The following is a 21,715-nucleotide window of genomic DNA, read 5'->3' as shown; positions in this document are numbered from 1 at the left end:
AGGGAACATGGAACAGATGGAACAAATAGAAATTAAATATCAAGAAGATATATTTATACCTGACTGAATCAATAATCCTGTGAAATGCAAATAGTCTAAATTGCCCAACTTAAGAAGCAAAGATTCTCAGATGGGGCGGGGGGTGGGGCAGACCCAATTATGTATTGCCTGCAAGAAATGCTTTATACATAAAGACAAATAGTTTCGAAGTGAAAGAATGTAAGAAGCTCTATTATGATGTCATTAATCAAAAGGAAGCTGGAGTAGCTATATTAATATCAAAGTATAATTCTCAGACCACACTGTGATTAAATTTGAAATGAATAACAGAAAGACTTCTGGAAAACTCCCCAAGCATTTGAAAACTAAATAACACAATTCTAAATGACCCATGGATCAAAGGAAAAATCAAAAGGGAAATTAAAAAGTATTTTGAAGTGAATGAAAATGAAACAACATACCAGAATTTCTGGGATGTTGCTAACTCTGTACTTACAGAGAAATGTGTAGCACTAAACACCTATATTAGAAAAGAAGTATCTTAAATGACCTCAGCTTCTACCTTAAGAAACTAGAACAAAAAAGAGCAAATTAGGGGCACCTGGGTGACTCAGTTGGTTAAGTGACAGGCTCTTGGTTTCAGCTCAGGTCATGATCTCACAGTTCGTGAGTTTGAGCCCTACATCGGGCTCCATGCTGACAGTGCAGAGCCTGCTTGGGATTCATTTTCTCTCTCTCTCTCTCTCTCTCTCTCTCTCTCTCTCTCTCTCTCTCTCTCTCTCAAATTAATTTTTTTGAAAAAGAACAAACTAAATCCAAAGTGGGTGAAAGAAAAGAAATAGTAAAGATCGAAGTGGATGTTAAATAGAAAACAGCATAGAGAAAAATCAATAAAACAAGCTATTTCTTTGAGAAGATCAGACTGATCAGGAAAAAGAAGACACTAATTACCAATATCATGCATAAAAAAAGTGACATTATTACAGAATCTACAGACAAAAAAAAATTACGGAAATCTTATAAACAACTTTATGACAAGAAATTCAACAACTTAGATGAAATGGACCAATTCCGTAGAAGACCGAAACACCCCAAAGCTCACTTAAGAAGGAATACACTGAATTGCCCTACTTTATTTAAAAATTGAATTTGTAGTTAAAAACCATTCCTCGAAGAAAACTCCAAGATGGCATTACTGGTAAAATCTACCAAACATATGATAAAGAAGTAATACCAATTCTACACAAATTTTCCCCAAAATATTGAAAAGGAAGGGATTCTCCCCAAATCATCATCATCATCATCATCATCATCGTTATAATTAGGTGGCTACCATTTTTATCCTGATACCAAAACCAGATAAAGACATTACAAGAAAACTACAGACTGGTATCCCTCATGAATATAGACGCAAAAATTCTAAACAAATTCATACCTTAACAAAAGAAGAATACATCATGACCAACTGGAGACTAACCTAGGGCTACAGCTCACTTCTAATAGCCAAAAGCTAGGGAAAAAATTCTGTCCATGAATGGATAAACAAAATGACATATCCATACAACGGAATATTCAGCAAAGACAAAGATTGAACTATTGATACATACAACAATATGACTGAATCTCACATTGTGAATTTTTGAAAAGCAACAAAAAAGAGTGCATACAGTATGAGGGACCATAGAGTAGGGATAAGGAGTACAAGGATGGGAGTAGATTATCAGTGGGCACAAGGAAAGTTTTAGGGGTGATGGTTATACATATGTATAGATATATCTAGATATATCTATATGTGTATATATATAGATATATGGGCACAAGGAAACTTTTAGGGGTGAGGTATATATATATATATACACTCCATCATATATACACACACACACACACACACACACACACACACACTCCTCAGCATAGTAATGAGTGTGTGTGTGTGTGTGTATATGTATGTATATATATATATATATATATATATATATATATATATATCCCATAACCATTATATATATATATATATATACTCAGTATAGTAATGGTTTCACATATGTATACATATGTCAAACCTCTCAAATTGTACACCTTGTGTGTCAATTATACATTGCTTTTATTGAAAAGCTTTTAAAAATGACTAGCAACATGGAAAATAATTATAAGTAGAAAACTAAAATCACAAAATAAAATATATGTATTACTATTATTATAGCAATCAAAATACCAAAAACAACATTTTTGTTGGTGGTTTTTTCCTTCATTTTCCAAATTTTCTTGAATGTTTTCCTAACTTTTATAAATAAAATTATCTACAGTGAAACCACATAAAAAGGAATGGTAATTCTATTTTACTTAACTTTTTACAGGGAATCACTTTAAAAATGAATGAGTTAAATCATTGTATTGTTGCAAGAATTATGCACGGGGGCATGATTCACAGGCAAGGTAAGTTCTGTATGTGATTCTTTCCCTCCCTAACCTTTTTTCCTGCAGCCTAGTGGAGAAAGTATTTTTTTGTGTGTGATCCATATAAAAGATCTGTTTAATCTGTGGTCCCCATAAATGATCTATTTAAGTTATCTGTCTTTGGTTTTTATCACCATTGGCCTCCATTTGTTCATATTCATCTCTGCATACTCCAGCCTGTGGATAAGGCAGGGAGGGCATATTATAGTTCTGTTGCCGGAATATCTCTGAATCACTGTTTGGATCCTGACTTAGGAAAGACCCTGGGGGATAAAGCAAAGTATCATACCTGGCCCCAGGATACATGGAAGGCATCTATTCTGGGACATACATACATACATTCATTCATTCATTCATTCATTCATATTTGTTTGTATATATAGAATGGCAATTCAAGAATTGCTCTCTTAAATTTACTCAGGAATGAGATACACCATTTCTAAATTAGGAAAGTAGAGTTTGATAAATAATAATATAAAACTTCAATGGTAAAATAAGAGATATCATATCTAGATTAAGTTTTTAATACTTCAGTAATTGCAGTCATTCTGAGAAAGGAATTCATTGAGGCCTGCAGTAAAGGTGTTTTTGAGAAAAGGGAAGGCAAGATTTGGACATGCAGCTTTAGCCTCCTTTCTGAAAGGGCTGAGTTATATGTGCTAGTATTTAGAGGCTGATCCAAAAATTATTCTCCTTTGCAAAAAATTAGGCTTCCTTTCTTTGAGATCAGGTTCTGTTTGTCCTTAGCACCTCTTTGCTTTTTCCTTAACCCCCCCCCCCCCCGAGAGCAAGAAGTAACACTGTAAGCATTTCAGTGCCTTCCCATCCTCTTTAGAAACGACCACTGTGTACACAGATGATGCCTGGCACTACTGCTGGCTTCAGGGGAATCATTGTAGGCTACGTGAGTAGACACTGCTCACACAGGAGAATTGGTTTTAGACTCCAGGATGAATTTTCTGTTTATTATTTGTAATAATTAGCTATAAATTCAGTACAGTCACAACATTACTGTTTCTGTAATCTCTTTTCCTTGTATTACTGTGTGACTGGGACCTACCATCTCTGATAGAAGTGGTGTACAGCAGGGGCGCGTGGGTGGATCGGTCGGTTGAGCGTCTGACTTCGGCTCAGGGCATGACCTCACGGTCCGTGAGTTCGAGCCCCACGTTGGGCTCTGTGCTGACAGCTGACAGCCTGGAGCCTGCTTTGGATTCTGTGTCTCCCTCTCTCTCTGCCCCTCCCCTGCTCACACCCTGTCTCTCTCTGTCTTTCAATAATTAATAAATAAACATTAAAGAAATGTTTAAAAAAGAAGTGATGTACAGCAGAGTGCCTGGGTGGCTCAGTTGGTTAAGTGTCCGACTCTTGATTTCGGCTCAAGTCATGATCTCACAGTTCAGGGGATCGAGCCCCATATCCGGCTCTGTGCTGACAGCATAGGGCTTGCTTGGGATTCTCGCTCTCCCTCTCTCTCTGCCCCTCATCCCCCCCACCAAATAAATAAACAAAACTTTAAAAAAAAAAAAAAGAAGTGGGGGGGCCCCTTGGTGGCTCAGTCAGTGAAGTGTCCAGCTTCGGCTCAGGTCATGATTTCACAGTTCATGGGTCCGAGCTCATGTTGGGCTCTGTGCTGACAGCTTGGAGCCTGGAGCCTGCTTCAGATTCTGTGTCTCCCTCTCTCGGCCCCTCCCATGTTCATGCTCTGTATCTGTCTCTCAAAAGTAAATAAATATTAAAAAAAATTTTTAATTCAAAAAAAACTGGTGTAGTGGACATCCTGGTCCTATTCTTGTTTTTGAAAGGTAGCTTTCCAATGTTTCCCATGAAGAATAACATTTACTGTAGATTTTAGTAGATGCCTTCTATTAGGGCTGAGGAAGTTCTCTTATATTCTTAGTTGCTGAACCATTTCATTATGATTGGGTTTGAATTTTATCAAATGCGCTTCATCTGCTGAGATGATCATTTGTTTTTTTTTCTTTTATCTATTAATGTAGTAAATGACTTTTAAAGATTTTCTTATGATAAAGCCCTTTTGCACTTCTCAGATAAACCCAACTTAGTCATTGTATGTTATTTTTTTTTTTTTGTATGTGCTGCTGGATCCTGTAAAGTAATGTTTTGTTTATGATTTTTGTATTTGCAATTATGAGTGAGACTGGGCTGTAATTAGTTTTCCTTTCTGGTCTTTCTCTGTATGGTTTTAATTTCAAAGTTACATTACTTCATAAAATGACTTGGAGAGCCTTCTCCCTTGATGACTTCTCTGAAAGACTTTGTATAATATTGGAATGATTTGTACCTTTAAAGTTTGGTAGAACTTACCTATAAAACTATCAAGGCCTGGCGTTTGGTTTTGGATTTGGGTTTCTTTAGGAAAGATTTCTTTTTTCTTTTTTTTTTTTTTTTAACAACTGCTTCAGTTTCTTTAACGGTTATTCAGGCATTCGGGCTTTCTGTATCTTGAGTGAGTTTGGTAAATTACATTTTCCTTAAAAAATTTTAAAAATTATTTCACTAAGCTTCTTATTCCCTGCCATCCCTGTAATTATGTCCCCTTGTTTAGTACTAAAATTGTTTATTTGTGCCTTGTCTTTTTTCCCTTAATTGACTTTGCCAGGGTTTTGTTCAAAAACCCACTTGGGGTTCTGTTCATTCTCTCTGTTGTATGTTTGTTTCCTATTTCATTGTTTTATGACCTGATTTCTATTTCTCTCCTTCATTCTACTTCTTATTGGTTGTATCTAACTTTCCTAATTAGATGCTTAGTTCATTTATCCCAGTGTTTATTTCTAATATATGCATTTGAGTGTAAACTCTACCCTTAAGTACTCATTTATCTGTATTCCACCAGTTTTGATCTGAAGAATTTTTATTGTAATTCAGTTTTAAGTACTCTTAAATTCCTATTATGGTATCTTTCATTGACCCACAGTTATTTAGGAGTGTTTTTTTACATACCACATCTAAGATTTTCTATGTATCTTTCTATAATTTACTTCTAACTTAATTGCACCATGGTCAGAGAGTATGGTCTGTATGACACCATTTCTTTGAGGTTTCTTGAGACTTACCTTATGGCATAGGACTTTAATCAGTTTTGTAAAGGTCCATGTGTAGTTAAGAAGGTTTGTTCTTTAACTGTTGCATGGAAAGTTCTCTATATGATGATTGGCTTGGGGCTATTAATTGTTTTCTTCACATCTTCTATTTCTTGACTAGTTTTTTGTCTACCTGACCTATCAGTAATTGCTGACATATCTCACTATCATAGTAGTGTTTTTCAATTCCTACCCGTAGAGCTCTCAATTTTGGCGTTATTTAAAGCTGTCTTATTAGGTGCATGGAAATATCTGGTAACCATTTCTATTCTTAATACTTTCTATTTAAAACCTATTTATTAAGGGGCACCTACGTGGCTCAGTTGGTCGAACGTCTGACTCTTGATTTTGGCTCAGGTCACGATCTCACCGTCATGAGATCCAGCCCCACATCAGGTTCCCCACTGAGTGTGGAGCCTGCTTGGGATACTCTCTTTCCCTCTCTCTCTCTGCCCACCCCCACTCTCACTCTGTCTTTCCAAATAAGTTAACATTAAAACTGCTAAAACCTGTTTATCTAATAGTAATACACTTATTCCAGTTTTATTTTAGTATTTGCTAGCACGTCTTCTTCCATGCTTTTATTTCCAACCATTCTCTGCTTGTATGCATCAGTGTGTCTCTTGCAAACATTTTTTAAGCTAAGTTGTTCATTTTTTAATGTACTTTGGTGATCACCATCTTTTAATGGGCATTAGTCCATTGATATTTATTGTGACTTCTGTCATCTTGCTTTTTTATTTATATTTATTCCATTTTGTAATTGGTTTTCTGTTCATTTTTTGTTCCCTTTTTTCCCCCTGGTAGTTTAGAATTTCAGCATTCTATTTCTATTTTTTAGGTGGTTACCTTGAAATTTTATCATACATATTTAACATTAAATATACTGAAGTGAAACAGTATCTTAATCCCATTCCCAAAGAATACAAAGACATTCGAACACTAAATTTGATTGTATTCCTGATTTACATATTCTTGCCCAGTATTTTAGTTCTGTCCTGTTTTAAATTCACAAATTTGTAATTACTATTAATATATGACCATTTTTTGGGGATTTACATAAATGTTTATAATTTTATTTACTCACCATTCCTTCTATTTTTTTTTTATTTTATTTCCAGTATACTTAACATGCAGTGTTATATTAGTTTCAGGTGTAAATTCACCATTCCTTCTTAAATCTCAGACCATCTTTGGGGAACATTTTCTTTCTTCCTAAAGCACATCCTTAAAAGTTCCTTTAGTGCCAGTCTCCTGTTGATAAACTCTCTCAGGTGGTATTTATCTGTAAATATTTTATTTCAGACCCAATCATGAAAATTACTTTTGTTGAGAACACAATTTTAGGTCGATGGTTACCATTCTGTTGTATTTTGGCATCCATTGTTTGACATCGGAAAGTCTGATGTCACTAGAATTGTCCTTGCTTTCTCTGGTTATTTTAAGGTCTTTGTCTTTAGATGTTCTATAGTTTCACTACCATCCAGCATGGATTTCTTTTATTTATCCTGTTTGGGATACATTATTCTTCCTGGATCTGTATAATCATGTTTTCGCCAGATAGGAAAGTTTGCAACCATTATTTCTTCAAATATTGCCTCTTCCCCATTCTCCATATTCCTTCTGAACTCCACTGGACATGCGCTAGACATTCCCTCCATATCTCTTTCTTTTCCTATTTTCTTTATTTCTTATTTCCTATTTTCTGTATCTCCTTATTTCTCTGACTTGCATTCTAGGTAATTTATTTGGTTTTTTCTTCCAGTTCATTGAAACTCTCTTCAGCCATATCTGAATTCGTGTTCAACTCATCGATTCATTGGTTTATATCACCAGTTATATTTTTCTTTTCTAGAAGTACTAGTCATTTGTACTTAGTTTTATTAATGTGTAGCCATTTTACATTCTGTATCTGATCATTCCAGTATCTGTTCCCCTTGTGATTTAAATCTGTTTTTTCTGGGGGAACCTGGGTGGCTCAGTCGGATAAACGTCCAACTCTTGATTTCAGCTCAGGTCATGATCTCGCAGTTCGTGGGTTTGAGCCCCACATCAGGCTCTGTGCTAACAGTGTGGAGCTGCTTGGAATTCTGTCTCCTCTCTCTGCCCCTCCCCCTCTTACTCTTTATATCCTTCTCAAAAATAAATTTTAAAAAACGTAAATAAATCTGTTTTTTCTGTTTCTGATGACTCACATAGTAGTTTGCCTTATTGTGTGTTTGGTGGTCTTTGATTGTGAGCTCATTGTTCCAATTAGTGGAAGTCCTGTGGGCCTAAACTGGGAACACTTTCCTCCAGAGAGAGTTTGTTCCCTCTTCTACTAGTTACCATGGAGCACCACAGATCTGAGTCTTGCCTCCCTACAGATTCCTAGGCTCAGCTTCTCTAACTTGCTGTTGGCCGAAGGCTCAGAATCCAGCTAGCAGGCATTGCTGCTATGTCATTCACCCTTTCCGCTATTTCATTCCACCCTCAGTTTGCTACCACTCTGGATCCAGCTCACAGGTTTCTATGTGGAGCTGATGGTAGATATGGAAGTAAGAAGTGCTCTTAGGCATTTATACTCCTGTTGTGAGACCAGTAACACTTGAAGAGGTGTACCCTAGGTGAGAGATCATTGTGAGAAATTCTTCGAGTGACTAATCAGCCACATTGGAAACAAAAGTCTCCAAATTTTTGTTTTATTATGTTAATTTTCAAACATGAGTAGAAAGAACAGTGCAGTGAGTTCAAGTGGAGAAAAGTAGAAAGTACAGTGCAGTGATCACCCATGTACCCATAACCCACTAGAATTACTGGTAATTCATGGCCACGCTGGTTTCATCCATACTTGCCCTACTGTCCACTCCCCTGGATTATTTTGAGGCGAATTACAGGCATCTTATTTTCTTTATGGACATTTTATTTTTAAAATTTTTTTTTTCAACGTTTATTTATTTTTGGGACAGAGAGAGACAGAGCATGAACGGGGGAGGGGCAGAGAGAGAGGGAGACACAGAATCGGAAACAGGCTCCAGGCTCCGAGCCATCAGCCCAGAGCCCGACGCGGGGCTCGAACTCACGGACCGCGGGATCGTGACCTGGCTGAAGTCGGACGCTCAACCGACTGCGCCACCCAGGCGCCCCCTTTATGGACATTTTAGTATGTACCTGTAAAAGACACTGTGAGCTTTTCGTAATAAAGTCAGGTCAGCATGTTAACGTGTGCACAATTTATAAACAAGGAAGTAAAATTTTACATAACTGTAAGCATTGGTTCTTGGTCACTTTTTCCAATTTAAGTATTACAGGACCCTGAAATGCCTACCAAATTATTATAAAAGGATTGTGTTTTGTCTACCATAAGCTTAGCGTTGTACAGGTATTATCACAATTCTTTGTATGGTATTTGGTAGATAATAATAGTAGAAATTAATAACGGACACTTAAATGGTACTTACTGTGTGCCAAGAACATTTCTAATCCTTCTGTGCATATTAAGCTAATTTAATCCTCAAAACAATCATATGAAATAGGTACTATTTTCATCTCCATTTTGTAAATGTGAAAACCGAGACATGGAAAGTTTTGGTAACCCTCCTAAGGTCTTAACTCTAGTAAGTGATGTGGCTGAGATTTGCACCCAGACACGCTAGATCTAGAAACTGTCATTTTAAACGACTATACGCAGTGCCTCTCTCAGAAATCAGCAGATTTCCACAGCCATCTTTCAAAAGTGTGTCTTCTATAAGTAAATGTATCTGTTTTGGTGAGTTCACTACATGACACTTGGGTGAGCCAAAGCTGTACCTGTTTCTGAAATATTGGCCTTCAGTGTTTAGCTTAATTTTTTTTAATTACTTACATTGCTGCCTTTGGATTTTGTTGTTAAAATATGTATATATATTAATTTCACGTTTCGTGTCCTTTCTTTAGGTACACTTCATGTTGGTGATGAAATTCGAGAGATTAATGGCATCAGTGTGGCTAATCAAACAGTGGAACAGCTGCAAAAAATGCTTGTGAGTAAATGAAAGTTTCTTTGTCTTTTTCCAAGATTGACTTTCAGTTTGTTAGCTTGTTTTTTAACACACAGATAAGGGGTATTCTTTTGTAATCAGAGTATTTTTGATACTATCATTTGTGTAGACTTGAATTTCTACAACATTTATAAGAATTGACAACGGAGCGGGGGCAGGGGGTGCCTAGGTGGCTCAGTCGATTGAGTGTCTGACTCTTGATCTCAGCTCAGGTCTTGATCCACGCTGGGCATGGAGCCTACTTTAAAAAAAATTGGGGGTGGGGGGCTAGACAACTGAGAAAATGTTTGCATGTCCCAGAGTTTGGAAACATCTTGCCCATCTAGCAGTGTGGGCTTCAATGCTCTCGTTTCATCCTTGATCTCCTGTTTCTTACTGAGCAGACCTGTAAAGATAACCTTTCCAGTCCCCTGGCATGAAGGGTATCATCCTTCGGTCATTATACACACAGCTAGAGTATTATTTTTTGAAGCGTGTTCTCCCATGTGCATCTTCCAAGCAGGTGTGCATCAATGTGCATACACATTTCCCACAGTGAATTTTTTAGGACTGACAAGCAACTTGTGCGTATCTGTGAACTGGTTTCTCACTGACCCCAATCCTGCTGACATTAGCAATGTCAGAAACCTTGTTCCTGTTTAGCTGAGTCATAGCCAGCTGTATTAGATTTCTCCACGGCACAGAAGGAAGGAAAGACATAGTAGACCAAGCTATTTTTTACCGTACATATCCAAAATCTGTGTTCACAATTGGCTTTGCATTAAAAAAGCAGGATGATAGTCCCTGGCCTATGTTCATTGTCCTGCTGAGTGGAGGCAGATGTTCTGGGACCATCTTCCTACCACAATTGTAGCAGCCTCCCATGTTATGAATATCTATTAGAAGCACCCTGACTCACCACAGTAAAAACAATAAGGCCAAAATTATGAAAGAAGCGGCAAACTTAATGGAGCACCATCATAATGTAGAAGACCAAATATCATTTTTATGTAATTACTTGTTCTCTTGACTGGCTCGATTCATGTTCACTTTTGAAAGGCACTTAAAGGTTTTCATCTTTGTGCCTATAAAAAGGTAACCACCCGAGGTCTGTTTCCACCACTCCTGCATGAACAAGGCAGCCAGCCTTGACTTTGCAGGGATGTCTCCCAAGAACAATTTCTATTCCTGTGAGCAGCCCCTACCTTATAACTCGATTTCGATTTCATGTTAGGCCCATGCGTGCTCAGCTGGCTTGCATTAATTACCCCACACACAACACACACAAGTCGAGTGGTTTCTCACTTGTCTTTATGTGCAACATTTGTTTGTTAAGAGAGCTCTCCTTTATTCTTCCTCCAGCGGGAAATGCGGGGGAGTATCACCTTCAAGATCGTGCCAAGTTACCGCACTCAGTCATCGTCCTGTGAGGTAATGGCTCTGGCGCAACCCCACCCCCCACACACACACCCCTGTCTCCTCTGGGTTCTTAACTAACTGTCTGCTGATGGCTGAATGTTTTGGCTTTCTGGGAAATTGTTTCTGCCTGTGCTGTTGATCACTGCACACCAATTTTACAACAAAGATAACGGAACAGAGTAGGTTCCATTCACCTACTCAGCCCTGCTTCCATGGGGAACTCCTCAGCACTTGAACTTTCTGCAGGCTGGAACTGGAGCAAAATAGAGAGGAGCTACAAATAATGACATGAGGCTTAATAAGAACAAATGGAGTCTCTGAGGAAAAAAAAAAAAAAAAAAAAAAAAGATAATTGTGATAATATTTCCAGGAAGTACATTCACTTCCCTTATTAAGAAATCATACAGATAGTTCTTCTTTCCAAGAATCTAAGAAGTGATCTATTTCTGTTAAGATCAAGGTGCTCAAATAATTGCGACAAGTCCCTAGATAGGTGTTAAGTCCGTGACGAATTGGTAACTGGCTTTATTAGAGGGAGTATAGGCTTTTGCAACCTTCTGTGCAATCGCTTAAACATGGAACATTGTGTGATTCACAAGGAAGTAAGTTTTTTAGAGTAATACAGCCCCCAAGTTTTTTTCTTACGGTAGGTGTACCCTATAGAAACTGTAGCTTTTCCAAGCTATGTTATTCAGTTTTCTGTTGCTTATTAAATGAGATTCCAAAAGCGATCCTTTTCGTATTTGGAAACACAAACTGGCATGAAAGGGATCATCCTTCAGGCATTATACACACAGAGCATTATTTTCTGAAGCTTGTTCTTCCGTGTGCATCTTCCAAGCGTGTATGCATCCATGTGCGTACACATTTCCCACAGTGAATTTTTTAGGACTCACAAGTAACTTACTGGAACTCCTCTAGAAAATTGAATTTGACCTCAGGAAAAGCTGAGGGAAGAATTATAAGGCTTCTTCCAGGCTCTTAGCAATGCTGTAAATTTCACAAGCAAACTCAGAGGCTTCATGTTTTTTCTCTAAGCCTATTGAAGATATGTCTAAGAATTTGTAGTTTTGCCCAGTATATTTTTAGTGAACCATGACAATTGGGGTTTCTGTTACATCAGGTTTTGAGCTCCTCTTGGTGGCTTTTTATGGAACTTCAATTAATACTATGCCTCAAAAGAAAATGCAGAACTTCTTCTGCTCCAGGATTCATGGTTTTGCAATTGGTTACCTAGAACACAAACCTTGCTGGGAAGGAGAGAATGTCACACACATTTTTTATGTGCAGCGTTTTAATATCCTAAAATCGCAGGTGGTCTTCATACCATTTCTCATCATTGAAGAAATTTAGTAAATATGATTGATTTTTTTCTTGTCTTTTTAGTTAACTAACCAGAGGATGTTGTTAGTTATTAATATAACATAAGTTTCTCTTACGGTTTTTAAGTGGTAGAACTGGTTTTAGGATGGGACTAGTATTATTACATGTGTAAATTCTACGCTTGAGTAAGAAGAGCCCTCCCCCCTTATCTCCTTTACCTCCGAATAGTAGAAAAAATGATATCACCCTCCTAGCCTTAACCCCAACCTGTTTGACCCTCCTGTTCTCTGGCAGAACTCAAACCTATGGTTGGACTCTTCCCAGCTAGGGCAATACTTCCCAAAGAAGGGCTCTCTGGCCACCCACATCGTTGTACCCTCCTTGGCAAAAGAGGACACCACTGCCCTCACCCTGGCCCCAGTGACTTAAGTCTCTGGGAGTGGACCTAGAAATCAATCTGCTCATGAAGATTTGAGAATACTCCTCTAAGGGAGCCCATTATTTAAAGAGCTAACAAGTTCCAGAAGTTTTCTTTAGATCTTCTAGAAAAAAACAAATGTCTTTTGAGCAGACACGTCCATCTCAAAGGTTTCAAAGAACTCTACTAAACCAAAAATGTCAAAATACATATTTCCTTCCTCTCCTCATTATCATTAAAGCTGATTTGGAAAATAAGGGAATGGAGCCCAGAAAGGATTGTGAGTGTGCCACACAGTATAGAGAGTGTGACTGAGGACTGTCAATCTAGGGAGAGTGGCTGTGCCTCCGGAGACCTTTGCCAGAAGTATAATATTTTTAGAGGCTCAAGGTTATTGTTTTAATCAATCTGCTAAAATGATCTAAAGAATAAACGTTTCTTCTCTGGTGTATGTCTATCTTTTACCCTTATTAGTAATTTCTGTCCTAGAAGGACTCCAAGGTGATTACGACATGAGAAGTCTTTTGGTTTATTTTTTTTAGATTTGTTTCACTTCAAATGAGTCATTCAGTAAATTTTGACACCGAGGTACCTAAAAACTATTACATGCTTTTCAAGCCTAATTTTCGACAAAAATTAGGCAGTTGGGATCTTCAGCACAATAAGTTTCTAGTGATATTTGTCATTTCACAGTACCTGATAGGATTTTAATACCAATTCACTCTTCCGGGTCTCACTTTAAAGTAAGCCAAGGTTGCATAGAATGTTGGAGACAGGAAAGAAATTCTTAATAAAGGACGTGGCCATTACTTACAATATGTGAATCTTCAGACTGCAAAAATTTTGTCAGACTTCCGTGAAACCATGCACGTAAGTCAGCATAGCACCTTTGCAGCTAAAACCTCAGAGGAAACGGTTGTCAGACTGTGGTTGTAACTGTTGATGTGAATATCTCTGTTTCTGTGCTGGTGTTCTGTGTTAATGAACCTTGTGTCTTATTTCAGAGAGATTCCCCCTCCACTTCCAGACAGTCCCCAGCTAATGGTCATAGCAGCACTAACAATTCTGTTTCGGTAAGAACTCTAGCTCCACACAGCAAAGTGTGACAATTTTGTTGGTGCCACCTGCCTTGAGTGTTCTAGCTACATGTGTTCAGTGGAAATATTGTCTTCTGCCGATATACAAGGCTACTACAGCTACAATGCAGTTTACCCCCGGAAAGCCTTTTCCACATTTTCTTCTCGTGAAAAAAAAAAAAAAAAAAAAAAAAAAAAAAACCCTTTCACTAGTTAAATTTTAAGAACTGGAGCTCAAGACTGCCTTGGTCATTCTCAAAATATTTCTGTGTCACCCCACTAGCATTTATGACTTTGCTCGGACTTACGCAAAGGATATAAGTGGCAATTTGTTGAAATTTCTAAATGTTTTTTTTTTTTTTTAATTGGAGAAAGATGAAGAAACGTAAGGATTTTGCAGAGTAGGCATGTGGGTATTCTCGGGCTTTGTAGTTGTCTATTCTGAGTGATATCAGCAACATGTTTTAGTTTCCGCTATCTACGTTATGAATTGGTGTGCCCTCTGTTATTGTGGTACGTGCACATATTTTTGTGAATTATAAGCCTTGCCTGGATATGAAAAGCAAAAGGAACTGGCTTCAAACTGCACTTAAGCCACGCTGTTATCACATCTTTAACACAAACTACTTGATCTTTTGACTTGAACTTAGAATTTTACCATTTTTTCAGAACGATTCATTTTGCAATATGAATTGTTTTTCACTTATTTAAATGGAAGCACTTAAGGTGCAAGTATGTGGTATTTCGGGGTAACAAAATCTTTACGTTGCTGATATTGCTGTTGAAATTTGTCGAGAGTTTCACAAATGCAGCAGTATCGCTTCTTTCCTCTTAACGTGCCCTTTAAAAACACATCGACTGTTTTTAATCAGATAAAATTTTAAACGATTTAGAGATCCTCTTAATGGAATGATGTCAGTAAGAGAAATTATGGGAGAAAATTTCCTACAACCTTTATTTTTAACTTCGAAATAGGCTACCAAAGGAATTCATTTATAATAGTTTACATGTAATACTTTAAAGATGGTGAAAATCCATATAGCCATTGAATTTTTCAAAATCTGATTGCAGTGACTAAGTCGAAAAGGGCATCAGCTCTTTTTTAGTTTGGGGTTTTGTTTTTGTTTTTAATAGGGCTATTTCACTCGCAGTGGCTTTTGTGTTGAAGATGCTGAGTTGTTTCTTAAGAACACATTTTCTCTCTTGCTTAAACTTACCTGCTTTCTTCAGCTTGCTGCTAAATGGCCTGGGTTTGATTTTTTTTTGATAACTCAACATTTCTGAGAAATGGAATAATGTATATGATCTCTTTACAACTGAAATCTAGCTCATTTTTTTAACCATATTGTAACAGAACACACAAATTACCTTGTACTCTTGAAAAGTAAATGAAAATTTTTCTCCTGGGTTGGCTTTATTCTACAGGACTTGCCATCAACTACCCAACCAAAAGGACGACAGGTGAATAGATATCCTCTATAGAAATTTCTCTAAACTGAGCTGCTAATAGCCAATCTTTTATTAACCCTTTCCATCCCATAATGTCTGCATTTTGGACCATAACATTTAAGCATTGAGAGCTTGTACCATTTCATTTTAACACATTACATATGACTAATTTTCTATAAAGATTTTTTCCTCACCTCTTTGTAGCTGTGACGGTTATTGTAACTTCAACCTGATAAATTTGTGTTGATGGCTAAGAATTCAGCCTTTGGGGGTCTTTTGGGCCTGCCTCTGGAGTGGGAAAAAAAAAAATTCAAAGGTCACAAAACTTGTAGAATTCTGAGAGTAACTGAAACGTATGTGCTGATAAACACGTTTAAGCAGGAATTCTCTGAAATTCCAAGAAACCTTTTCTAAATCTGTATTTGCACGTTTATTTCTAAAAGCCACTTACAATGAAAAACGAGGACGTAAGCGTCCTGGCTTTCCACCCCAATGTGCCTGTGTTGGTCCACGCGGGAAAAGTGAAGTGCTACGTAAGCGAGTACGTACTTCAGGAGTACGGCTCTCGGGTGCCCATGCAGAGACCAATTTTATAGGCTGGCTTTCTGAAAAGAAAACTTGAGCACAGTAATCACACAACAGTTCCAAAGCCTTCAGGTTGGTTTTACAGTGACTTAAACATTAATATTCAAATTTAATTTCAAGAGAGAGAATTTTTCGGGGAATCTTCTTGGAATTTGGTGTTAAAAAATAACCTGATTGGGAGTTAAGGTCTGCATAAATTAGCACCTGATAGAATCCGCCCCCCCCCCCGCCCCAGTTTATTCCTAAGACTGAATTATATACGTAGCACCTTCTTTTAAAGCATTTTAGAAATACGGCAGTTCATAAAACGCTGCCGTATAACCCCTCGTGTGCTAATCTGTCCCCTTGTATAATATTTACTAGTTACATTTACATTCCCTAAAACCCAGAGCCTTGAACTATGCAGATCGTGCAGCTCTGTGCTGACTTCAAGTGGCAAAGTCAGGATTCAAAGTCATTTTTCTTCTCTAAGACAAGTAAAATACAACTATAGAGCCCCAATCCTTCTGAAAAAGTTAATAACGCTGTGTTTTTAATGCTTTAAAATAGTTTTGATCACACTGAAGTCTGTCAGCAGTGTGTGGACACACCACCAGCTGTCAAACCACTCGGCATGGTTTACACAGCGCTTGCTAGCTTTGTATCACGTGCTGCTTTCGGGTTAGAACCCACCCTGAGTGCTTGTGTATGTGGCGTAAAGGCTGCCACGTGATCATGACAACTTGCCCACCACATGAGCTGAATATATGCGGATTTAAAAATGGTAAGCGTACTTCTCTATAATTATAGGCCCATTCTGTTACAGTAAAAGCAGAAACTAAGTCTTCATTTTTATTAAACAAGTAAGTTACGGTGCTCCCTCCAAACAAATACCGCCAAGACTTGAACCTGCACACATCCAAGGTAGTACATTGTCTCTAGCGGTAGCAGTTTTGTGTCCTATTTTCCATGCATCATTTGGCTTCACCATCTAATGTCCTGTTTGTATTGTAAGTGTTGGTGTGTGGTTATTAGGTTAGAGCTGTTTGCTCCCACATCACCATGGCAGCCTTTCTTACAAACTCCTGTTTTATAGATCTATGTAAGAGCACAATTTGAATATGATCCAGCCAAGGATGACCTCATCCCCTGCAAAGAAGCTGGCATTCGATTCAGAGTTGGCGACATTATCCAGATTATTAGTAAGGATGATCACAACTGGTGGCAGGGTAAACTGGAAAACTCCAAAAATGGAACCGCAGGTCTCATTCCTTCTCCTGAACTTCAGGAATGGTATGTGGTTTGGTTTTATAATAAAAACAGAGCCCTGACCATCCGCTTTTCAACTTTATATTGTTTTATTGGATCAAACCTGTTTGCTTTCCTAGCCAATCAAAACTCAGGTTAGTCATCCAAGAATTCTATGTATTTTTTAATGTATGTTTATTTTTGAGAGAGAGAGAGAGAGAGAGAGTACGAGTGGGGAAGAGGCAGACAGGGAGACACAGAATCCGAAGCAGGCTCCAGGCTCTGAGCTGTCAGCACAGAGCCTGACGCAGGGCTTGAATTCACGAGCTGTGGGATCATGATCTGAGCCGAAGTCAGATGCCCAATCGACTGAGCCACCCAGGCGCCCCAGTCATCCAAGGATTCTAAATCGTCAGCATCTAGTAAGTTCCTGCTTACCGAGCCAGGTCTTTTATGTGAAACAAAGGAGAGGAGGAGGGTCTAGAGGGAGGTTGAGCGGCTAGCCTTGGTTCACATGGGTCCTGGTCAGGCCGTGGTCCCTTAACATAGCCCCCCACCTCCCACATGCTGCTTCCATCCTTTCAGATCTGTGTTTTGGGTTTTGTTTTAAAACAAACCCTCTCCTCACCCCTCCACATGCTCGCTCATTCCACCCTCCCACCAGCAAAAAACTCAAGGGCCACGATTTAGTGCTGCTCAGGGTATTTGAAGGTAATATGGGTTATACCGTTAGGAGAAAAAGGCAGCTTTGTTTGAAAACTTCATTCTTTACCTCGCCACATCTTTAAAAACACACATTTTATGAGGAAGTTTAAGCTGTGAAAACAGGTTAAAGTCAGACACCTTTTCCACACCATCTTTAACTGACAGCCAAGGAGTCACAGATTACTATATATTTTGGTAAAATCTATTTCTGCTGTTGTTACAGTTTGCTTAACTTGAACTCTGTTTTGAAAGACGCTGGAGATTTTACCTTTGTCAGAACTTTGACAATATATGAGAAATCTAGTGACGAGATGACTTCATATCTTACTTTTATTTCACGCGACCAGAAATACAGCACCCATTCGCCATGGGGACAGTTCATCCCAAAATACTTGAACCTAGCTAAAAGAAACCAGGGGCATTGAGTCCACAGACATTGATCATTGTTTCCTCACCCATTTTTCTCACAAGTTAGAGGGATTTCTCAGTGAATTTCCTTTTCGTGATTGCCTCTGCCGGCTATCCTGTGTCCCCAAAAATATTCTTACGTTTAGAATGTCGGAGCTGATAAGAGCTTCAGATGCCATCATTTTATACAAGGACTCATGGGCCCAGGTAGAGGAAGTAGCAGCCTTCCATCTGGCATTGCCTTTCTGTCTGATCTTCAAGAAACAGCTTAAGCATTAGCAGGACAAAAATGATTTCTTTTTTTTTTTTTTAATTTTTTTTTTCAACGTTTATTTATTTTTGGGACAGAGAGAGACAGAGCATGAACGGGGGAGGGGCAGAGAGAGAGGGAGACACAGAATCGGAAACAGGCTCCAGGCTCTGAGCCATCAGCCCAGAGCCCGACGCAGGGCTCGAACTCACGGACCGCGAGATCGTGACCTGGCTGAAGTCGGACGCTTAACCGACTGCGCCACCCAGGCGCCCCACAAAAATGATTTCTAAGTCACTTTGATGATGATGTTATTATGGGATTAGTGATACTTACATTTTACAAAATGTGTTCTTTTTTTTTTTTTTTTTTTTTTTTGAGTTTGTTTATTTTGAGAGAGAGGGAGAGAGAACGCACACCTGCGACCAGGGGAAGGGCGGGAGCCTGATGTGGGGCTCAAACTCACTCACTGTGAGATCGTGACCTGAGCCGAAATCAAGAGTCAGACGCTTAACCAACTGAACCACCCGGGTGCCCCACAGGATGTTTTCTTGAATGCTGCCATATATTTTGAGCATTTGTTGAAAAGAATTCTGTAGACTCCAGACCTCCTCTCCTTGGTCAGATCATCTGTAGAAATTCTGTTTCCCTGATACCTAGAGCTCCGAGTCCTCTGTAGGACTCCTGAGAAACATGGAAAAGCAGATTTGCTCCCTGTTTCCTTGGGATGGGGGACTAGGTTATCTGAATCAGTCTTCCTGCTGGAAAAAAATGAAAAGGGCTGCAGAAAACGTGCTTTTGAAAATTACCTTAAAAGCATTAAGTAGCCAAAAAGGTATTGGGGAACTCAGTGACCAGCTTTTGTATGAAAGCAATTGGAGTGAAAAAAATTAGAGCACCCAATGGGCCCATTTTGCCAACGGGACACATCTATTACTGAAAACTTCTCTGCCGGAGAACCAAGGTTAAGACCTAAGGCCTGTACAAATAGGGGACTCTGTTAGGGGACCTGTCCGCCATTGTTAGGACTACAGAGGCTACACCCTCAGGTTAAAAGGTTAAGATAAGTGTGCCCTTAGTGCCCTTCCACAGTTGGGGACTGTAGACAAGGCTACCTTGTCACTGAGCAAAGCAAAAGACACAAATAAAAGGAAAACAAAGTTCCCCTGAAAAAACTGTGGCCACTGGTCCACCTTGAATAGCTTTGTACCCAGGTCCACACAGCCTGGGTCAGCCGGGGGAACTGCAGCCTTACATGTGATGTGAGGCTTCTCCTGTACTAATACTACTTTCATATATCTGTTACAAACATAAAGTCTCTGAAGGAGAAGACTTTACCCTAGGCCTCATCCTAGAGCTCTTCCTCACCCCCCACATAGACTTTTACTAGGGCAGTGACCAACAAGTCAAAACAAAAAAGCCACGGGTACACAAGGAAACCAGACCTGCCTCACAGACCGAACAGAGACCCTACTGAAATGGCAGAAACAAACGCAGACCCACTCTATATATTGGAGTTAGGAGACAAGGTGGTTTTTTAAGTTTTTTTTTTATTTTGAGAGAGAGAGAGGGAGGAGCAGAGAGAGTGAGAGAGCAAGAATCCCAAGTAGGCTCCACGCTATCAGCACAGAGCCCAATATGGGGCTTGAACTCACAAACTGTGAGATCGTGACCTGAGCTGAAACCAAGAGCCAGACACTTAACCCACTGAGCCCCCCAGGCGCCCCAGGAGACAAGGTTTTTAAACAACAGTCTGCACAACTGTGCATATATTTTTAAATCAGTAATAAGCTTGAAAAATAACTTCAGAGACCAGGAAAGTTGTTTAATGGCATGGCAGATTTGAAAAAGAACCAAAAAGGAACTTCCAAGAACAAGGCAGTAACAAAACCTCAGTGGCCACACGCCTATCAGAGGGCTAAAATTTCAAGTTTTCATCAACAGATAAATGGACGAACAAGGGACAGCATAGCCATACAACAGGATGCTATTAAGCCATAAAAAAGGAACGAACTATTGATACAACAATATGGATAAAACTCAAATCCAGGCAAAAAAAAAAAAAAAAGAGAGACAACATACTGTATGATTCTATTCATATAAAATTCTAGAAAAGGCAAAACTAATCTATAGTGACAGTCGTTGCTTGGGGATCCAGAGGTGAGAGGGAAGGATTCCAGAGATGAAGAAAATGTCCGTGATCTGGATGGTAACGAAGGTTTCATGGGATGTCTGCATATGTCAACACTGATGAAATTGTACACTGTAAGTATGTCTGGTTTATTATGAAAAACACAAACTCAATGAAGTTGCAAAAACTGTCGAGGGAGAAAGGGATCCTAGCAGGGATGAGGAGGACGAGGCCCACTGGGCAAGAGGTGCCTTGAGACCTGGAAAACCAAATTAATACGGAGAACGTCGGTGGACATGCAGTATCACTGAGAAAGATTTGAAACAACACCATCAGCCAGACCCAGAATCTTTGTTCCCATGTGTTCCTACCAAGTGACCTTTTTCACAGCCTGTAGATGAGAGATCAGGTTTTTTTGGACCCAGACGCCTTGCCTTATTTATCCTTGTTAAATCTCATCTTGCTTGACAGGGCACATCAGTCAAGCCCTTTGATATATTTTGAGTCCCCTAATGTGTCATCGCTCCCCTTGCCTCCTAGACCCTCATCCAAGTCAGCAATAAAATGTGAAGTGTGTATTTGAAACTTCCCTCCAGGTTGATCTAAATCCTGACATGGTTTTACTGCACTTACTGAGCTAAAGGAAAGAGCATTCATTTCCTGAGTGGCTGGTGACAAGCAGTTTCATTCTCTCGTTAAGTCACACAGAGCCACACCACAAATTTTTACTGGGAACTTTTTACTTTTATTCTTTAAGCTTAAAAACACCGATTATAAGAGACTCAATACACTGTAACATAACCAGCCAAAACTCCCTCAGTTCTGTTTATGCTTCCAAAGATCCTGTGCCTCACAGAAGCTATAGTTATGGCCATGGCACATATCAGCTTGTACTGGAAGAATCCCCAGAGCAAAGGCTTCCTCAGCCTCCTCTATATGCCACTTAGGTAATATGTAGAGATTGACTTCAATGCTGTTGCTGAGAGTTCACAGTATTTCCCAATAAATGTCCTTCTCCCGGGGCGCCTGGGTGGCTCAGTCAGTTGAGCATCCGACGACAGTTCAGGTCATGATCTCAAGGTTTGTGAGTTTGTCAGGCTCCTTGCTGATAGTACGGAGCCTGCTTGGGATTCATTCATATTCTCTCTCTCTCTCTCTCTCTCTC

At 39.0% G+C, this 21,715-nt stretch overlaps 1 protein-coding gene across 19 annotated transcripts in view; it reads left to right on the top strand.

The window, feature by feature from the left end:
- Positions 1-21,715, top strand: part of CASK (calcium/calmodulin dependent serine protein kinase) — a 358,135-nt gene that overhangs the window by 309,939 nt on the left and 26,481 nt on the right. For 9 of the 19 annotated variants that reach the window (XM_045471860.1, XM_045471852.1, XM_045471851.1 and 6 more), the window contains 6 exons: positions 2,358-2,436; positions 9,477-9,562; positions 10,922-10,990; positions 13,724-13,792; positions 15,221-15,256; positions 16,905-17,101. In XM_045471860.1, coding sequence (XP_045327816.1) covers positions 2,358-2,436; positions 9,477-9,562; positions 10,922-10,990; positions 13,724-13,792; positions 15,221-15,256; positions 16,905-17,101 — 536 coding nt within the window. The remainder of the gene's footprint in view (positions 1-2,357; positions 2,437-9,476; positions 9,563-10,921; positions 10,991-13,723; positions 13,793-15,220; positions 15,257-16,904; positions 17,102-21,715) is intronic. The other 10 variants (XM_045471861.1, XM_045471862.1, XM_045471867.1 and 7 more) reach the window with 3 other exon arrangements.

The sequence above is a fragment of the Leopardus geoffroyi genome, chromosome X (genome assembly GCF_018350155.1).
Source record: "Leopardus geoffroyi isolate Oge1 chromosome X, O.geoffroyi_Oge1_pat1.0, whole genome shotgun sequence".
Taxonomy (NCBI): Eukaryota; Metazoa; Chordata; class Mammalia; order Carnivora; family Felidae; genus Leopardus; species Leopardus geoffroyi.
The sequence above is the reverse complement of the archived record's forward strand: the minus strand, read 5'-3'. Positions and strand labels throughout refer to the sequence as shown.